The 19,529-nt window shown below is 38.5% G+C and overlaps 1 protein-coding gene across 7 annotated transcripts in view; it reads left to right on the top strand.

Moving 5' to 3' along the window:
• Window positions 1-17,540, top strand: part of NELL1 (neural EGFL like 1) — a 465,038-nt gene extending 447,498 nt beyond the window's left edge. For 6 of the 7 annotated variants that reach the window (XM_032794577.2, XM_032794575.2, XM_032794574.2 and 3 more), the window contains 4 exons: window positions 679-872; window positions 6,889-7,065; window positions 11,837-12,061; window positions 15,314-17,540. In XM_032794577.2, the coding sequence (XP_032650468.1) occupies window positions 679-872; window positions 6,889-7,065; window positions 11,837-12,061; window positions 15,314-15,364 (647 nt within the window). In that variant the 3' untranslated portion in view covers window positions 15,365-17,540. The remainder of the gene's footprint in view (window positions 1-678; window positions 873-6,888; window positions 7,066-11,836; window positions 12,062-15,313) is intronic. The other variant, XM_075065234.1, reaches the window with a different exon arrangement.
• Window positions 17,541-19,529: the final 1,989 nt, after the last annotated feature.

Below are 19,529 nucleotides of genomic sequence, written 5' to 3'. Positions count from 1 at the left end.
ACATTACAACTTGGAATAATTAGATTCTGTCTATCAGCATGTCCCCAGCAATTTCAATTGGATACAATATTTCACTTCTCCTCCAGCATTAAGTGGTTTGGTAGTTTAAAGTCATCAATGAAAAATAGGTGTTTTCTCCAGATTTTGTTTATGCTAAATTCCCTGTTGCCTTGCTCAAACTTGCTTTTACAGCATGGCTTTGTATAGCTTGGGAGCTCTAGGATTTCTTTTCTATATAAAGTACCTCTGAGTTCTTTCCTTTTATTCCCTTCCTCCTCCTCCTCTGTGGCCAAAGACTGTGATTGATTGCCTTTAGTAGGGGGAAGCTTAGATTGTGCTCGGAGCTTATGAAGAATTGTGTCTTTCTAATTCAGTCTAAAACTCAGAACAAAATGTGGCCTAATTGCAGAGTCACTCTAATTGTCCACTTGCTCCTGATCACTGGGAGATCACTTTACACCTTGCCTGACCAATCAAGTTTGTCATTGCTGTTTAGCCCCAATAGGAATGTCAGCTTTTACAGTTAAGCATACGGTACAGGTTTAATAAGCCTAAATTCTGTGTTTCATACTCTCGCACCACTAAGACAGACAAGCAGTATCTATCAATCACAAATTCCATGGTACAATTTCTCACTTGAAACCAAGATTAGCACTATAAACTGGCTGTGTTTTGCAGATATTGATGAATGTGCCTTAAGGACCCACACCTGTTGGAACGATTCAGCCTGTGTGAATTTGGCGGGAGGTTTTGACTGTCTGTGTCCCTCAGGACCATCTTGCACTGGTGACTGCCCGCATGAAGGTGGCTTGAAGAGGAATGGTCAGGTGTGGACGCTGAAGGAAGATAGGTGCTCTGTTTGTTCCTGTAAGGTGAGTTCCACGAGGCCTGCATTTGTGTTTTCTTAGATTTTCTAGTGTTTTCTTTCTGTGAAGAAGCTGAGCTTTAATTCTTATATACTTTTGCAGAAGCTAGTCAAAACCGAAGTAAATCCACTTCAGAAATAAGGTTTATACTGATTTGGTAGCAATCCTGTTTTGACTTAACCAGACCTCTAGGAAACTTAGGTTAAAAGGTATTGGGCCTGATTCTCTTCACTTACATTGGTCTAAGAGAGGAGTAACTCCACTGAAGTCAGTGGAGTTTCATAAATGTAAATCTGGTTTTAGAGACATTCAGAACCGGATTCATATCTTAGTTATACCTGTATAAATCTATGTCCAAAACCCACTCCATTGAAGTCAATGGTCACAATCCTATTGGCTACAGTAGAAATAAGATTGAGCCCTTGTATAAGTATAGGTGAGATCAGAATATGGCCCACTGGAAATATGTTGGAAAGGGGGGTAGAAATGGAATATTGCTCCAGCTGGTGAGGGTCTGTGTGCCAATTTGTTGGAAGTTATAAGGAGGCTTTTAACTCCCATAAAACTAGAGCAGCATAGTGGTGGATCAGGCCATCAGAATCAATACAACACTCAGAATTCACTGCTATTTGTTTTAGGTTAGAATGGAAACATGGTCAGATTAACACCGTTAATTACTCATAGCAGTGCCAGACACCGTACAAATCTCTCCCTTCAGGAGTGGACATCTGCAATTCTGTTGAATATATAGTGAGCTTGTATTGTAATCATAGAGAATGTCTGGTTCTATGAAAGGATTTCCTATCACTGTAATGAACAGCTTAATATACTTGGAGACATCTGGTCTGCCTTTGTAGAGTTTTAACAATTAGTATTTTCATCTTAGTTAGTCTTGTAATTTATGCCTTATTTGTCATATTCTCATTGTGAACATTTCTTATGCCAAGTTCCTTTTATTAGTATTTGAAAATATGTGATGTGACCAGCTAGTAGATAGTGGCATATTATGTAGCCATTGTTCCTCCTTATTTTATTTTTTTCTTTATATCTTCTTCTCCTCTCACTCTCATTTCTTTCTTCTTTAATATTTGCACTTTATTTTATTTCAGGATTTGCTTTATTTTCAGGAGCCAAATCCTGGACCCTTGCTCAAAGCCAGTTTAAGGGGGTCTCCTTGGTTCTTCCCTGCTAGTACACAGAGCACCACTTCAAAGGCTCTTTAAGCCCATAGGTTGCAATAACAGCCACTTTGCTCCCAGTACACCAAGGATTGGTCAGTGAATCTGCAAAATCTCAGACCCATTAGCCATCACTTCACCTGTTGACTGCTGTCACAGAGACAGCTGCCACAACATTTAAGCAGCGTGGAATCCCTCTGTGTGTCCTGCACTTGGGGGTCATCCACTCTTACAATGAGGGACAGGATACGGCCAACTATATTATTTCTTTTAGATGTGTTTATCTGAGTTTTGAAAAATGCTACTCACTTGTTTTGCCCAGAACAAGCAAATTATTGTTTTGTATATATGACTAAAATCCCCAAAATCATCAAATAATTGTTTAAAAGGTCAGGTGCACAAATTTTGTCCCTGACCTGGTACATTTCCATGATACTTTTGCAAGTCTGGCTTATATGAAAACTAACAAAAAATTCTTCATTCAAGAAAAGACATGCTATTCATAGTAAAGGCTATGAGAATTATGTCATTGACTTCAGTGAACTAGCTTCTAATTCCATAAGTAGCCCCATTGACTTGACTTCAGTGGGGCTGTTCAAGGAGTAAGGTATGATCCAACATTAATAATTGTATCAGACTCAGAAGCCATTCCTGCTCACTGTGGGCCAGAGGGGATACATTTTTTTTTAAAGTGAAAGACAAGGGATTACAGTAGCACTTAAACATAATATGGTAGATAATCCCTTGCAATCATATTTGTTCCCATGCATGAGGACAAAATTTATAAAAATATTAAAAATTCATAAAGCTTAATTAGTTGAATGCAATAATTAACAAAGTAGCCTGAAGAAGATTGCTTTGCCTTCTCCAAGTGCATCTTATGAGAATTACTATACAGGACTTGCAGAGACTTGTGTTTTTTAATCCTGGTTTGTTGTTCTAGCATTTTGTGAATAAAGCAGCCAGGCTGGAATTATATATTTCAATTGTTCCTTCATATGCATATACTTCTACCTTCCCTAAAAGAGAAAGAATATACAATTTTTGCAAGTGAGAAGGACAAGCATAGTTCCAGAAGGGGTGGGATGGAACTCTGAGTGAAAGTGTATCCACTTTAGAGAGTGCAATGTAGTACTTAGATTACAACAGTGTAGTAGTTAGATTCTACCCCTGACTCAGATTTAAAGGTCAGAAGGAACCATTGTGATCATCTAATCTGACCACCTGCACATTGCAGACCACAGTACCTAACCCACCCACTCCTGTAATAGACCCCTAACCTCTGGCTGAGTTGCTGAAGTCCTCAAATCATGATTTAAAGTTATAGGTAATTCACCATTTACACTAGTTAGAACCTGCAAATGACCCATGCCCCATGCTGCAGAGGAAGGTGGAAAAAAAAACCCATGGTGTCTGTCAATCTGACTGGGAGAAAATTCCTTCGCAATCCCAAATATGGTGATCAGTTATATCCTCAGCAAGACCCACCAGTGAGAAACCTGAGAAAGAATTCACTGTAGTAACTCAGAGCCCTCCCCACCTCGTGTCCCATCACCAGTCACTGAAGATATTTGCTGCTAGCAGTTGCAGATCAGCTACATGCCATTATAGGTAGTCTCATCATACCATCCCCTCCATAAACTTATCAAGCTTAGTCGCACAGCCAGTAAGGTTTTTTGCCCCCTCACTGCTTCCTGTGGAAGGTTGTTCCAGAACTTCACTCTTCTGATGGTTACAGACCTTAGACTGTGCCACTGTAAGGTGTCTTATGTAGCTGCTCTATGGCAATGGGAGAGAGCTCTCCCGCTGGCATAATTAAACAACCTCCAAGGAGCAACGGTGGCTATTAGAATTAGAATTCTAAAGAAGTAAGTGGAATGCTGCGTCTGAAGAGGCTTTTTGACTTGGAGATGGAGCCATGATTCTCACCTTGTGCAGACATACCTGTGCTAGCTCTGCTTGAACTAGCATGCTGAAAATACTAGCATAGCTATAGTAGCATGGGCAGCAGCGAGAGGTGGCATGGACCATCTGCCTGCATCTCATGAGTACATACTTGGAGTGGCTGCCCATGCTACCACATCTGCACTACTGTTTTTAGCACAGTAGCTCAATGAAAACTAGCATGAGTACATGTATTCGAGTTGGGAATTGCTCTCCCAGCTCCAAGTGTAGCTGTAGCCTTTGTGTCATAGCATCATGGGAATCAAAATACTTTCTGCAAAGCATGAGGCCTAACAAGGTTGCAAACAAAACATGTGATGCTGAAAAGAATGAGGAGGGAAGTAGTGTGGTGTTATTATCAAAGGCTCCCCAGCAGAATCATGAAACATTATCAGTCTTCTGAAATAAATAGAGTGACGGCAATGGTAAAAGTTTAGTTACTTCTCTAAGGAATGCAGGAGTCGTGAGTAGCACAGAACCACCAGCGCTGTTACCAAATAAGGGGTAATTTTAAAAATAATCGGAAGGCAAAAGGATGCAATTCTGAACAAGATGGACAAGTTATTGCTAGTAGTTTTTAATCAGAACTCCCACATTCAGATGGTGAAATTATTTGTCACTGTCACTACCTCCAAGTCACATAGAGGGCCTGCACATCCCTGAATGTATGGAGCCAGTCATCATGTTGGAATGCTTAGGCAAGATTGTAACTTTACTATCTCTCTGAGTGTGGGGTAGCACGTAGGTCAGATAATCATAATTCCTCCTCCTCTGAGACTCACAGCTCCTTGTCCATTACTCACTTGCTCTAGGGAGGGAGGAGATGACTTCTCTCCTTTTCCTGAAATAATTTATTCCTTTTGCCACCTTGCATCTAGCTTGGTGCTCTGGCCAGCAAATCTGATTGAGGAATGGAGTCAGAACGCCTCCTGCTCTCCCTAACATTTGCTTTCTGGAATATCAAATGAATAGACCCTGCTCTCTCCCATACAGGTGGAGTGACAAGCTCAGCAGCAAGTGAGAGAGAGAGCACTACTTCTTCATACTACCCTGCATTGCTGAGTAAGGGATGTGACAATCTAGCCCTGTGCACTGTTGGTGGAAAACACAGTTGAGTCCACCATTTTATAGGTGTTGTGCTCTCTACTTTTCCATGCTTCAGTGACCTGTTGGGTTTTTTTGTTGCACATAATAAGCAATTTTAATTATTCCTGCAATCAAATGTAATATGCTAATCATTTCAGGAATATTATTGAACACCTGCAGTGTCATTAGCTAAGATAAGCATTATGATTCCTTGCTGCTAGTGTTCTGTGCATTGCTTTGCAGAAAAGTTTGATTTTGTTTTATTGGATTTTTGTTTACAAATTAAAACTTATGAATACAGAAAAATCTAAGCAACTGCCACCACAACTTAATGTCATTTTAGCTATTTAGCCTATTCAACCTGTATGTGGAGAAATCTATTTTGGCTTATCCCCAATCGTCTTAGTAATTACCCCTTACAATAATTATGGGGGCTGATTTAAGAAATACGCTGATTAGTCAGTTCTGTAATATCCCACTCTAGGAAAGGTCCTTTTGCTTATAAGCATGATGTGTGAATGTGGCATTATTAATGGATGTTTGTATTTCTGCTTAGTTCAGGTACAGCCCTACAGCTGTTATTCAGTAACTTAATTCAGAGTAACTTAATGAATTTACTTAGGAATTAAACCAGTGTAACTCAGAGCTGGATCTGGCCCTCATTCCTTACTCAGCCAAGCTTTTCCTTGCCTGTGATTAAAACTTTGCATGAGTAAGAACTGAACAAATCAATAGTCTAATTAAAATCAAAACTTTTCAATAGCATTCTTCATTGTAAACTAGGATTTCAGTTTCTCATTCTGTATATAGAGTAACAATGTACTGACTCACCTATAATGAAGGGTATAATTTATAACACAGTTATCCCTACAATTTTCATCACTAGAATTAGAATTTTGCACCAAATGGATATGTCCTCTCCATTTTACATTCAGAAGACATTGCCGTGTTTAGTATGATCATTCTAATTAATGGTATTTATCTGAATACATCACAGTATGTGTAAATACTTAGCACCTGAAATAGGAAAATCATATTTTAGGGTATCTGTACAATAAAAATACATCTTCAATGCATGACTCCACATCATTATGCAATGTGATATGTTGTGGATGAGTAGTTTTTGTCTGATAAATGGAAGGTCCAGATGTAGCGTATAACTGGAGATAAATTAAGATTAAGGAATACTTAATGCCACTATGATTTTGCTGTATTAAGTTCCTTTGACAGTACTGGCTTTCACTGAGTTTCTAATGTAGTGTGTTCCTATTAAATTTATCAGGCCACCTACACAGTTTCAATTTATATAAAATTTTCTTGACAATCACACAGTTAGTTATTCAAAAGACAGTGCAAAGGAAACTATTGTTCTGATACGTGCTAGAAAAAGAGGTAACTATTTGGAGATTTCATTCATAAAATTGATGAGATAACTTCATTCCATCTGAACCTGAGAAGCTGTTCATTTTTTTTTTTTTAATCTAGTGGGTTAGGAACAAGAGGGGACACAGTTACATTTTTCTCAGCCTCAGAGGATACTGGTAAAAATAAAAAATAAAAAAAAAAAACTTTACAGATAACTAAATGTCCACTAGTATCAGTGGAGTGATTTTTACAACAATGGGAGCTAGGGAGGCTCATTTATTAGAGGATTGGGCCCTATAAGAATAACTTCAAATTCCTTAGGTAATCTGCAGGATCGTCCCTGAAATACCAATACATGCTTTGCTATCTCTGATGGCCTTTCCTAGTCATCTGATAGTCCTCTTCTATTTACCACTTGCTTGATATCAGTGACAATTTGTTTTCTACAGAACGGGAAGATATTTTGCCGGCGAACAGCTTGCGATTGTCAGAACCCCAGCGTTGATCTCTTTTGCTGCCCAGAGTGTGACACAAGAGTGACCAGTCAGTGTTTAGACCAAAATGGTCATAAGCTGTATCGTAGTGGGGACAACTGGACCTACAGCTGTCAGCAGTGCCGTTGTCTGGTATGGAAATAAATTTAACATTTTTGAGAGAAACAAAAATAGTAAAGATTTTGATTATAGCAACATACTTTATATTATGACATTATTAACCCTATCTTCTCCTCCCTTCCACTATTTGACATATTAAAGCGATTTTAAAAGACTCAAAGTCACATGTCAGAAGCAAGGTCAGTCAGAATATTGGCGTACCACTTCTCAGCTCTGTGTAAATAGACCTGGACAACAAACACAAACAAATTTCCCAGAAAGCTTGAAAATTTTGAAACTGTTTCCATTTTGTTGTGTGTGAAAAAAGATTGATGCTTTTCTCAATTGCAGAATTTATATTGGGATTTTTTTCATTTTGAAGTTGATGGCTTTTGATGGGGTCTAAATTAGCTGTTACCGCTCAAGAAAGAGATCTTGGAGTCATTATGGATAGTTCTCTGAAAACATTTGCTCAGTGTGCAGCGGCAGTCAAAAAAGTGAACAGAATGTTAAGAACCATTAAGAAAGGGATAGATAACAAGACAGAAAATATCATAATGCCTCTCTATAAATCCATGGTATACTCACATCTTGCATACTGTGTGCTGATCTGGTTGCCCTAACTGAAAAAAGATGTATTGGAGTTTGAAAAGGTATAGAGAAGGGCAACAAAAATTATTAGGCGTATGGAACAGCTTCCATATGAGGAGCAATTAAAAAGACCAGGATTTTTCAGCTTGGAAAGGAGATGACAAAGGGATGATATGATAGAAGTCTCTAAAATCTTGACTGGTGTGGAGAAAGTGAATAAGAAAGTATTATTTACTCCTTCACTTAACACAAGAACTTTCACTGAATGAAATTAATAGGCAACAGGTTTAAAAACAAATGAAAGAAAGAAAGCACTTCTTCACACAACACAGTCAACCCATGGAACTCTGCCACGAGATGACGTAAAGACCAAAAGTATAACTGTGTTTAAAAAAAGAATTATTTAAGTTCATGGAGGATAGTCCATCAATGGCTATTAGGTAAGATGGTCAGGGATGCAACTCTGTACTCTGGCTTACCCTAAATCTGTGGCTGCTAGAAGCTGGGCATGGACAACAGGGCATAGATTACTTGATGATTGCCCTGTTCTGTTCATTCCCTCTGAAGCACCTGGCATTTGCCACAGTCAAAAGACTAGGCTAGATGGACCTTTAGTGTGACCCAGTATGGCCATTCTTGTGTAAAATATTTCATTTTGAAAAAAATCCAACCGTGTGACTGCTCTTCCCTATTAAAACTGGCAGTGCACATATAAAACAACAAGTCCTACAAACTACCATCGAAAGACAATAAAAAAGAATAGTGACCTAATGCAAAAGGAAAGAATGAAGAAAACTGGAAAAGACCACCCAGACTAAAAACCAAAAAAAAAACAGGTTACCCTTTTCATTCCCAATTGCCATAAATTTATTATTTCTCTACTTTTTTAAAATTAATATAACCATTTTTTTATTTGAAAAATTTGCTCTGCTCTGTATAGAAGACTGTCCTTGGTTTGAAGAACTCAGAGTCCTCTGGGCATAATGGATTGAGTTATAACATATAAAGTTTTGTCCTGTAAACTGAATCACCAGTGCTTCGTTGGAGTACTGCAAACACTTTACTTCAGTGAGGTTTTGAGTTTACTTTCCTGGTGTTTTTTTAAATGCTTGCATAAGGAAAGAAAAGGGGACAGATTTTTCAGGTACACATTTCAGTATATTTCCAAGGTATGCACAACTCAGTTGCAGTATCTTGTTTTCAGAAAGATTTCTGGTCTTAGCTAATTTCATAGATGGGTTAACAATCGTCAAAAGGCCAAGAGATTTAAGGTAATGCACTAAGACAATGGTATAGCTGAGATTTAGAGCCAATCCTTAAATCAAAATAGTTTAGACGTCGTGGTTTTTGTGCTAAGCAATGCCCAAATGCAGCTTTAATTGCTAGCCTACTTTATTAATTTTTTCCATTCAGTTTGTAAAAGGCATGCACAGCCCCAGTGAGAATGTACATTCTGTGAAACACTGTCTATTTAGCAGACCAAATCTCTAAAGTATGTGCTCAACGTTTTCTTTTTTAATTTTGATTATTTAATTTTCAGTTGTGAGAGAACAGAAAAATAACTTTTTTGTTTTAATACTTTCTAACATTCTTTTTTCTATGGTGTTCTATAAAAATGACTGGAGTTTAAAATCTGGTATGGCAACAGTTCTAGTGAGGGCTGCCTTTTCTTGGTGTGAAAAAAATCATCTTCATTTAACAAAGTAAGGGAATTTTTTAAAAAGTTATATATGACCATATGCTTCGGGGACAAATCCTTATCTTGATGTCTGGCTGCTCAGGTAGCACAAAGCAGCTTACAGAGTAGCTAAGGATTTCCAGCTGTAGGGGATTTCCTGAGTAATGTAAAGTAGGCATAGCTGGCTCTGCTTTTTGCTTACCTTTCTCTGAGGAGGGGGGGTTATGGAGAAGGAGCAGAAGAGGGTGTTCTGAGGCAGGCCAGAATCCCCTGCACTCCATTTGATGCTCTCTGACATGACAGCCCTTGAGCAGCATAAGCAGCCTGATTCAGGGATGGGTATTTTCCACCTACTGCAGGTACATAATTTAAAAACAATCTCATAATTTTGTTAAATGAAAACCAATTCCTTCACCCCAAGCAAAGACACTGACTAGAAATGTGCCCATACCAGTATTCAACCTATATCCAGTCCTGCCCTGAGGTTCCTTTCACGGGCTTGGGTTTCAGAAAGATAGTTTCAGAACCACCCTTGCTTCCTGCCAACTTCATCTTAAATATTGAGCAGCTTTCAGAAACAATGGCTGGAGGGCTGGCCATAAGCTGAGAGGCCTTTCATGCTGCCTTAAGGATCTCTTATTTTCATACTCAGGCCTGAAGATATTTTCTTTAGCCTGCACTGGTAATGAACCTCATTTAGGCAGCTTTTGGCCGACTAGTATATGTTAAAAGTATAAATGTACAATTTACTAAGGACATGGATAGGCACCAGACGTTTTTGGTAATTACTGCCTGTTAGACAAACTAGACATTTTTCTCTTTAAAAATAGAAAAAATATTATAATGATGTACTATGGTTTCAGCCAAAAGCACTAAAAATATCAAGAGTTGTGAAAGTTAAGTTTAAATGTGCAAACTTCATCCTGCTCCTATGCAGCTACACACTACCACAGTATTTAAATATGTGAGCACATGCTGCCATAGGTACATTTGTATACTTATAGTTATAAAAACAAATTTTACTATTTGAGAAATATATAGTGTATAGTGTGATCACATACTTTTAACGCCAGGCATGCCATTTAAAGTGCTTATATCATCACACGCACATGTGCACACCCTAGTATTTAAAAATTCCAATTGAATAATTACAGTAACCCTATCCCTGTAGCAGATTGTTTTAAAGAAAAAATACTTTAAGGGATCCATTTAAGAGTGTATTTGATGTTCCTTTGAAAGTATAAGTTCATAGACGGGGGGAAATGCCAATTGGTGAGTTATGTTAGTTACTAGCTAGAACAAAGTCTTTTGTGAAATGTAACAGCAAAGGGACTGAGCAGGCATTTACCCAGAGATTGTTGGGTGCTACACCATCTTCACTTACCAGTCTCTTCCAAGTGTATCTTAGCTTTGGAAATGCTCATGAATTTACAGGTTTGGGATTATGTACATATAAGAAATGGTAACATTTCTTCAAGCAGCATTAGAGTACTTGTCCCAGAATACCCCAAGACGATTTACATTATACTACAGTGATTCACTCTAAGCATCAGAGACAAATTTAAAGCCACAGCATCTGTGTACTCTCTTTTCATTACTCTAATCAAATACCACTTCAATCCATGAACTGGCTTGATTTTGAGTATAATGCATCATTAAATATGCTTTTTTTCATTTGTTTTGATAATTGTAGTTAAATATTTAGGTACTGATTATATTAAGATATTTGGCAGCATATTTGTTACAAAAATATGAAATTTGGTAATGAGATGTTACTTTTAAAATTTAAAGATTGTAAATTAGCAAAATGCAGGTTAATAGTAATAATTCAATGCAGAGGATCTCAAAGCATGATGGATTGTTTAGCTGGTCTACACAGAGCTGGGTGGTGACATGATTCTGGCTCCTCCTTATTTCTAGCTGTTAAACTGCTTTTAAAGAAGTGAAAAATATATTTAGAGTGGGGTTTTCAAGAGTGCCCAGCAGTGGCCCAACTGTTCATTTTGAAATCAATGGTAAAACTTACTTAGACTACAATGGGAATCTAGTTAGGCCACTGTGGAGCGCTTTTGAAAGTTCCCTCCTGCTTCTGCTAAATATTTTCCTAAATGTTACTTGTCTATGTAAGCAATTGCTGTTGCTGCCACAGGGATGTTATGCAACCATGAATGGAAGACTAGATGGCCTGCAAAGCAATAACTATATTGAAATATGGTCCATACTATGAAAAAGTATTAGTGCCTCAGTTTTAAAAAAAAAAAAAAATCACTGAACCCGGTAGTCTATCATGGTGAGCAAGCTGCAGATTAGGTTGCTTCATTAACAAAAAACCCAAGAAAATTATATTGTACTGTACATAGGAAACATAAGTTTCAATGTCCAATGGTATGGCATTCAGTCTAATATGATATATCCCAAACATGAATCTATTCTAATTTGATGCAAAAAGGAGCTTACATTATATCAGAACTTATTTTTTTCTCAGTAACTAATGATTGGAAGAAATTTTTATGGGCTTTATTTCTATTTCTACAGGAAGGGGAAGTGGATTGTTGGCCTCTTTTATGCCCAAATCCAAACTGTGAGTACACCGCAACCTCAGAAGGAGAGTGTTGCCCCCGCTGTGTCAGTGATCCCTGTCTGGCTGATCAGATCACTTACGATATCAGAAAAACCTGTGTAGACGGCTATGGAATCACAAGGCTCAGTGGCTCTGTATGGACAATGGCTGGATCTCCATGTACAACTTGCAGATGCAAGGTATTATGAGTACATAGTAGTGATTTGTACTGGATCATAAATATAGAGTTGTATTGTACCCCTGGAAGGTCACATACAACTCCCATTGAAGTAAATGAGATTGAAGGGCAGAGAATGTAACCTATAATATAAAAGTGTTCAATGTATGGTATGCATAGTGTAAACAAAATGTGGTAATTCTATAGTTATTTTCTTGGAAATTTGAGCACAGATATTTATCATCATTCTGCAACTTTAAAATATTCCATCTGAAATCCCTGTAGATATATTTAATATGAATCTAGGATGGCAATTTTTAAAATTGCCAAGTTTTATGTTTATTAAAATGTATTTTACAGAATATTTGTTAGAAGTTAATACAATAATAAAAATTGCACTGTATATAGAAGAGGGGGATTTTAAACCTCTTTTGCGTCTTCTCCAAGACAAACATTGAGACCATGACCAGATAAGGAACTCAGAGGTGATATGTAGGAAAGAATAATTAACATGTTAGTTTCACAGGTGTAAATGACTACACATGGTATAAGATGGTAGCAAATTGGGCCCTTAGTCTGTAGGTTACGTTAACTTAGAGTCCCTTACATCTCTTCTCTGTTCATTCCCTTAGCACTTCTTAGTTTCCTCCCAGTTATAAGTCAGGCTTGGGGGGAAGGAACATTCTTACAGTAAAAACAGAAAATACTGAAAATCACATAAAAAGTCTATTTTCATGAGATTTCCAGTCTGATTTTTAAATGTAAGAAGCTTTGCGTAATCATCAGAGCAGAACAGTAAGGTTCTGCCTTCATTATATGCAATACAGTGAAAAATCAATGTGGAATGATACTGTTTCTAAACACTATAAAGCTAGATCAATGCTCATGGGAGTCTTTCCATTGATTTCAGTGTGGTTTGGATCAGGCCCTTATATGAGTGGGGAACTGAGGGAATACGCTGTATTTGTAACCAGTATGTTGCAAACAGGCGTAATCATTAGATAAATCACACTCATTTGGGATACTGAAAACTAAAATCTTGGTCCTTCAACTCCAAAAATCTATCATTTGAATGGAGGGAGAGCTTGCTTAATTCTCTGTGTAGGTCATAGAATCATGGGACTGGAAGGGACATCGAGAGGTCGTCTAGTCCAGTCCCCTGCACTTGTGGCAGGACTGAGTATTAAGTACTAAGATAACCCACTAAAAGGCAGTATCACACATACATAAACTAGGGAAAGCAAATTATAGAATTTTCATCTAGAATCCATTTCCATTAAGTGATTACAAAACTGGTTGAAAGACCATACTCAGAGTAGTTATCAATGAGTCAGGAGGTAATTGTCCCCACCATTCAGCAATGGTGAGGTCTCAGATGGAATACTGTGTCCAGTTATGGATGCCTCCTTTTAAGAAAGATGTGAACAAATTGGAGAGAGTCCAAAGGACAACAACAAAAATGACAAAAGATTTTTAAAAAACTGGGCATGTTTAAGTTTTGAGAAAGGGGGAACCTGATAAGTCTTCAAATAGTTGAGTGCTGTTATAAAAAGGATCAGTTCTTCTCCATATCTACTGAAGGAAGAGCAAGCAGTAATGGGCTTAATTTGTAGCAAGGGAGATTTAGGTTAGATATTAGAAAAAGCTTTCTAGCTATAAGGATAGTTAAGCACTAGAGTAGGCTTACCAAGGGAGGTTGTGGAATCTCTGTTGGGGATTTTCTAAGGTTAATTGGAGGTTTCTAAGAACAGGTTAGACAAACACCTGGCAGGGATGGGTTGCGTTTGCTTGGTCCTGCCTCAACACATGGGGCTGGATTAAATGACCTCTCAAGGACCATTCTACCCCTATATTTCTATGATAAACACAATTACACCCTGTTGAAAAATGCAGGCCTAACCTCATATTCAGCAACATGTACAAGATTTCCTACAATGTGTGCCTCTTAGTCCAGAGTAAAGCGGAGATCGCTTAAGTCTATTCTACAATGAAAAGTTATATTGGCACAGCAATGATGAACAGGGGTGCAGGCTCTGGGAGGAAGTTTAGGGGCTGGGATGTGTGGAGAGGGGGTGTAGGCTCTGGGAGGGGGATGTGGTGATTACCTAGAGCTCCAAGGCAGGGCGGGCCAGGGGCCTCCATGTGCTATTGCCCCTGCAACTTCCCATTGGCTTCAGGGGCGCTTGGGACGGAGGCAGTGCATGGAGGCACAGCCTCGCCCCACCCCACGGCCATAGGGAGTGGCCGTCAGACACATGGAGCGAGCAGGCAGAAGCCAATCAGCTCTGCTGCGCTGCTGCTGGTGGGCGGGGCCCCAGCCCATTGTGAATTGCCCAGGGGAGGCAGGCAGGGCCAAGGGAGAGACCCAGCCCTAAAATTGCTGGAGCCCCACGGGCCACATTGGGGAGGTTCTCGGGTTGCAGATGGCCCATGGGCCAGGAATTTGAGACCCCTGCTGTAGAAGGAGGTGTAGTCTTCCTTCTAGGCTTTAATTCTCCACGATTAGCTTTCCTGCCCCTTTTTGGTGGCATTTCTCCTGAGGCTCTGTGATGGGTTTAAATGATGCTTTTCTATCGGTAAGATTCCTGGGCATTTGACTAGATGTCGCAGACTAAGCTCTACGGCTGGTGGAGTTAAGCTTGGTATGGCATGGGAATTGCTATCACAGTTCTCTTCAGCAAATTGAGAGTCTGCACTACAGGCACATGTTCAAACAGGGTGGAAGTCTCTTTGTTCAACAAATCTTAGCAGAGCTTATTTTTGACTGATAATTTGGGAGAAAATAGCAAAATAAAAGATCAACTATTTTATTTTTTTCAGGAATTCTCTGCCAGTTTAATATTGTTGGGTTTTTTTTTAGAATATAGGTTATGCTCATGAAAGGGGACTGGATGGCTCCAGGCATTTGTATTGAGGACTATTGAGCCTTTCACACATATGTTTCTGGTTTAAGCACAATTCAGGTCAGATGTGATGCAGAGTCATTACAATCTGACCAATGGGAAATGAGTTGGCGATTTCAGTCAAGTATATAGTGCAGAAAGATGGCCACATCATAAGAAAAATCACCATACCTATTTCCTTTGAGAAAAGGCCATGGCCTGAATGGGCATGGCAACCATTCTAACTGCTATGGGGGCCAAAATCACACAATCCTTTCTGTGTCCTGTGAATATCTACAGAATATCCATCCCCACATCTTATAAGCCCCATGTTTTCTGTTTTTTAACATTGTTCTGTGTGCGTAAGTAACACTGATTTGTTTGTTGTACAGAATGGGAATGTCTGCTGTTCTGTGGATTTAGACTGTCTTCAAAATAACTGAAGCATTAAGATTGGACTCTGTGAGGAAAACTGACGCAGTTAACATCTAAAATGAAGTTGTAAGAGTTGGTGTTTTATACAACAGACAATTCCAAAGTCTCCACCTGAGGAAGATGTTTGGGAGTTGCCTTTGGGACCTACCACAATGCTATCCTTGTCTGGGTGACTTTACAGTACAAAGCATATAAGTCTATGGTTGTTAAAAAAGTTTTCAGTGTTGTAAATTATACACTTTTCCTGTCACATCATTTACAAATACCTTTAAATTATTTCATGGGTAAACTAATGATGTAATTTTGGTTTAATTTGTGTATTGACAACATGATTGAAACTCAGATTATTTTACTTTCAATCTAGACAACTAAGGCTGCCTGTTGTGATTTTGTCCCATAATACTGCATACTTAGTTCTAAGGTCCCTGTCAGATGTATTTATGAAAATATGTATGTATGTACAGTCAAATTGCATAATACTTATATTTCATAGCTGTCACACATTGTAAAACATTCCAAAGTACATTTGACTTGTACAGGCTGGAAGTAATCAAACCTACGTTTACCTTAAAAAAAAAAAAAAAAAAAGCATTTTCTTTTCCAAACATACAAACTAGCAGCAGAATTCCTGGATTGAGCAGTAAAGCACATATCCAGGAAACAATGCCCCTTATTGAGAGGTTTAGAAGAGTGGTCAAGTTTGCAAGTGACACTACAAATACTGGATGTTGGTGACATTCATCTGGATTGTGAAGCAATCAAAGACCTTGAAACTTGTATATTTAGAATGGGGTGGGCATGTTTATATTGCAGTTGAACATGCACTGCTGGTCTGTGGCAGCCGATTTGTGGAGCTTACGCTACTGGGCTATAAAATTGCCATGTAGACATTTGGGCTCAGGCTGGAACCTGAGCTGGAGAACCCTCCCCACTTTATGGGATCCCAGAGCTCAAGCTCCAGCCCAAGCCTGAACATCTACACTGTAATTTTGCAGCCTGAGTCAACAGACACAGCCAGCCATGGATGTTTAATTGCTGTGTAGAGTTACCTAGTTCCAACAGTGGAGATGAGTTCACCATCTCTCCCGGTGTACTTTCTTTGCTATAATGAAACCTGCCATTCATAACAGGCTGAACCATTGTAGAGATGACAAGAAATGATGTAAATGACAATTACATTTAGTCTGAATTTCAGCGTACAGTGCAGCATGCAAGCCCTGGGAGATTGGTGGCATTCTATGCTACAATTTTCATTACATGTAACATATTCAAGAAGCAATCTGGCCCCTTTTTGTACTCTTCTGATGGTCAAAAGAACCTAATCTATTAAGTTAACCATGCATAAAATGCTTTTTAAAACCCCAAACCTAGGCAGAAATCCTAATTAAAACTCTAACAAAAGGTTTGATTTTTGGATGTCAAAGGAAGATGTAACTCTCTGTTTTCAGGAGGCTAGAAAGTTTGTAGTACTACCCCTATCTATTTCAAATCTGATGGCGTATACACCTTAAATGCCACATTTTTGATGTGCTGTTGTACTCTGTTCTGCTTTTTTGTATAGTGTTCTTTGCCTCCCCAACCCCCTTTTCTTTAATTAACTAAACAGCAGGTGTTTGGAAAAAGATTGCAGATATAAGCGTAGTGGCTATACTTTGGAAAAATATACACGTGTGAGTTTTTCATAGCTTTATCCAGGAAATGTGAAATTGATTTATAAGACTGGTGTGTGACTGTATATAATGGAAGAATATTAGAATATTCTTTCAAATAATGTACTTTCATGTTTCTCCTAAGGGGGTTTTGCAAAATGCTATAAAAATTACTTGCAATCATTTAGCTATTTTTAGTCCACTATTCATTATTAGCATTGATAATTTACTTAGAATGTTTGCTGATGACTGGGATCAAGCCTAAACATACAGTCATTATTTTCTTTAAATGTCCAGTCACTTTCAGTTTCGCATGTGTTGATTACATTTGCATTGTTTTAATGATTGTATTATAAGGGAAAGAGTTGTGTTTTATATGATACTCAAAGGATGTTTGTAAATCATACTGTCAGTTTGTTTTGTAAATCACATTGTAAACCCAAGGGTAATTCAATTGGAGGAGACAGTCAGTGGGCTGACATACAAAAGGGAATGATTTAAAACTTGTGGGCCTCTAAATAAACTCTTATGTACAGATTGCCTTTCCTTAATCTTATTAGCAATATTGTAAAACCCAAGTTTATTACAAACATTTTTCCTTTCCCAAATGCATTAGCAGAGTAGTAAGTTACTGCTATGGCTGCAAAAGATTGTTTGAGATTTAGCAACAGAGCTCTAGGAAATACTTTGTCACCCTCAAACCAAGCACTGTGTTCTAAGTCCAGTCCATTTGTAAACCTCACCACCTGATGTTCTGTGGATGCATCTGGAGAGTTTGAAAGTCAGCAAATCTCTCTTCTCTCAAAGACCCCTTATTTCCCCTGATGCCTTCCAACAGTCCTCCGACTTTCCAGGCATACGGCAGAGCCCAGCTGAGGGAACTTGAACCCTCAGGGGTCAGTTAACAAGCCTGTAGGATTCAGTACCAAGGGATTTGTGTAGCCCTGTTTAGCAAACACTATCTCCTGCATTTTCAAGGTTGAATTGTTTAGATCTAGGCAGAGAATGGATACTAGGGTTCTCTTATTTATACTGCATTAACATGACTTTGATGAATAATTCCTTGGGGCGAGAGTGTTACTAGGGACACCAGAATTATGTGAACATAGAAAACCTAGAGTGAGAAATATTCATCTAAAACAATAGTGAAGGACAATCTAGTTCACTGTTTCATTGTCAAAAGAATGTTGTTAAAGTAAAATATTACAGAATCTCAAAGTCTGGGAAGACATTTTTCACCTAAAAGCCTATTGAGACAATGAAAACTCTTCAGAGACCAGTCTCTGTATTTTCTGAATTTCTCTTCTTCATTTGGAGCATATCCTGCTAACAATGGGAGTTTTGATGCTGACTTCACTTGGAGCACAATTGGCTCAGATCATTATTAGAGATATCTGCACAAAAGCAGGATCGTTGCTGCTTAAGGGAACTGGCCTTTTGTCCTTACTAAGGACAAACTCTCACTAAAGGTAGTTGTAAGAATTCAGCTGATGATGAGCATGTCTCACACAAAAAATTATGGCTTCAGCTAATCATTTCAAAGGCAGTTAATGAGTTAATGTTGCAAAGGAGTCTGACTTAATGAATAAATAAATAATGAATGAGAAGTAGGGGAGCAAGACTAAAGATCAGCAGCAAAAATACAGAGAAGCTGTTACTAGAAGAACTATGCAAAGTGTGAGAGATGCATCATCAAAGTGGTTCTCAAACTTCTGTATTGGTGACTCCTTTCACACACCAAGCCTCTGAGTGCGACCTCCCCTTCTTAAAAAACTGATTTTACTTTATATTTAACACGATTATAAATGCTGGAGGCAAAGCAGGGCTTGTGGGTGGAGGCTTACAGCTTGTGACCCTAAGAACATCGTGACCCTCAGTTTGAGAACATCTGCATTATCTAGTAACCTGAGTACAGGACTGGGACTCAAGAACTCTAACACACTAATTATTCTACTGATTCTCTACATGGGCTTGGGTAAGTCACTTAATCTTTCAGCCTCCCCCCTGAGTTCAAATGCTGGCTCCTGGAATCATTTCTCATGCAGTGTAACTCCACTAGTTACATTATATTAGGACCCTCTACACTCAAAGGGACAGTTTTACTCCCCTTGCTCATCTACCTCACAGGAACATTGGGAGAACTGTGTAGTGCTTCAACAACGATGAGCTAAACCTTGTACATAAATAAAATGTTTTGCTGTGTTCTCCATTATGAGCTATTAGTGAATTTACAAGCTTAATGGTTTAATACAGTAAAACATTTAGCATTAACGTTCCCATCATATTGTGGCTTCTAAAAAGAAATTAAATTACAGCTGAATTTCAGTGGAGCAGACCAGTTATTTCACAAAATGCTGGGTAAAACCTCAGGAATAATTCAATAAATGGCAGAGGAAAGGGTGTAAACCATAACTCCTGCTAGACATGTGAGAAGTCTCACATAGGTAATGGCACTTCCATAACCAGGGATAATTAAGCGCAATCTGTGACAATTTGATGCAACCTTTTCCCTAAATGTTAGACA

This window comes from Chelonoidis abingdonii, chromosome 4 (assembly GCF_003597395.2).
Source record: "Chelonoidis abingdonii isolate Lonesome George chromosome 4, CheloAbing_2.0, whole genome shotgun sequence".
Taxonomy (NCBI): Eukaryota; Metazoa; Chordata; order Testudines; family Testudinidae; genus Chelonoidis; species Chelonoidis abingdonii.
Note: the sequence above shows the minus strand (reverse complement) of the source record. Positions and strands in the feature narration are given on the sequence as shown.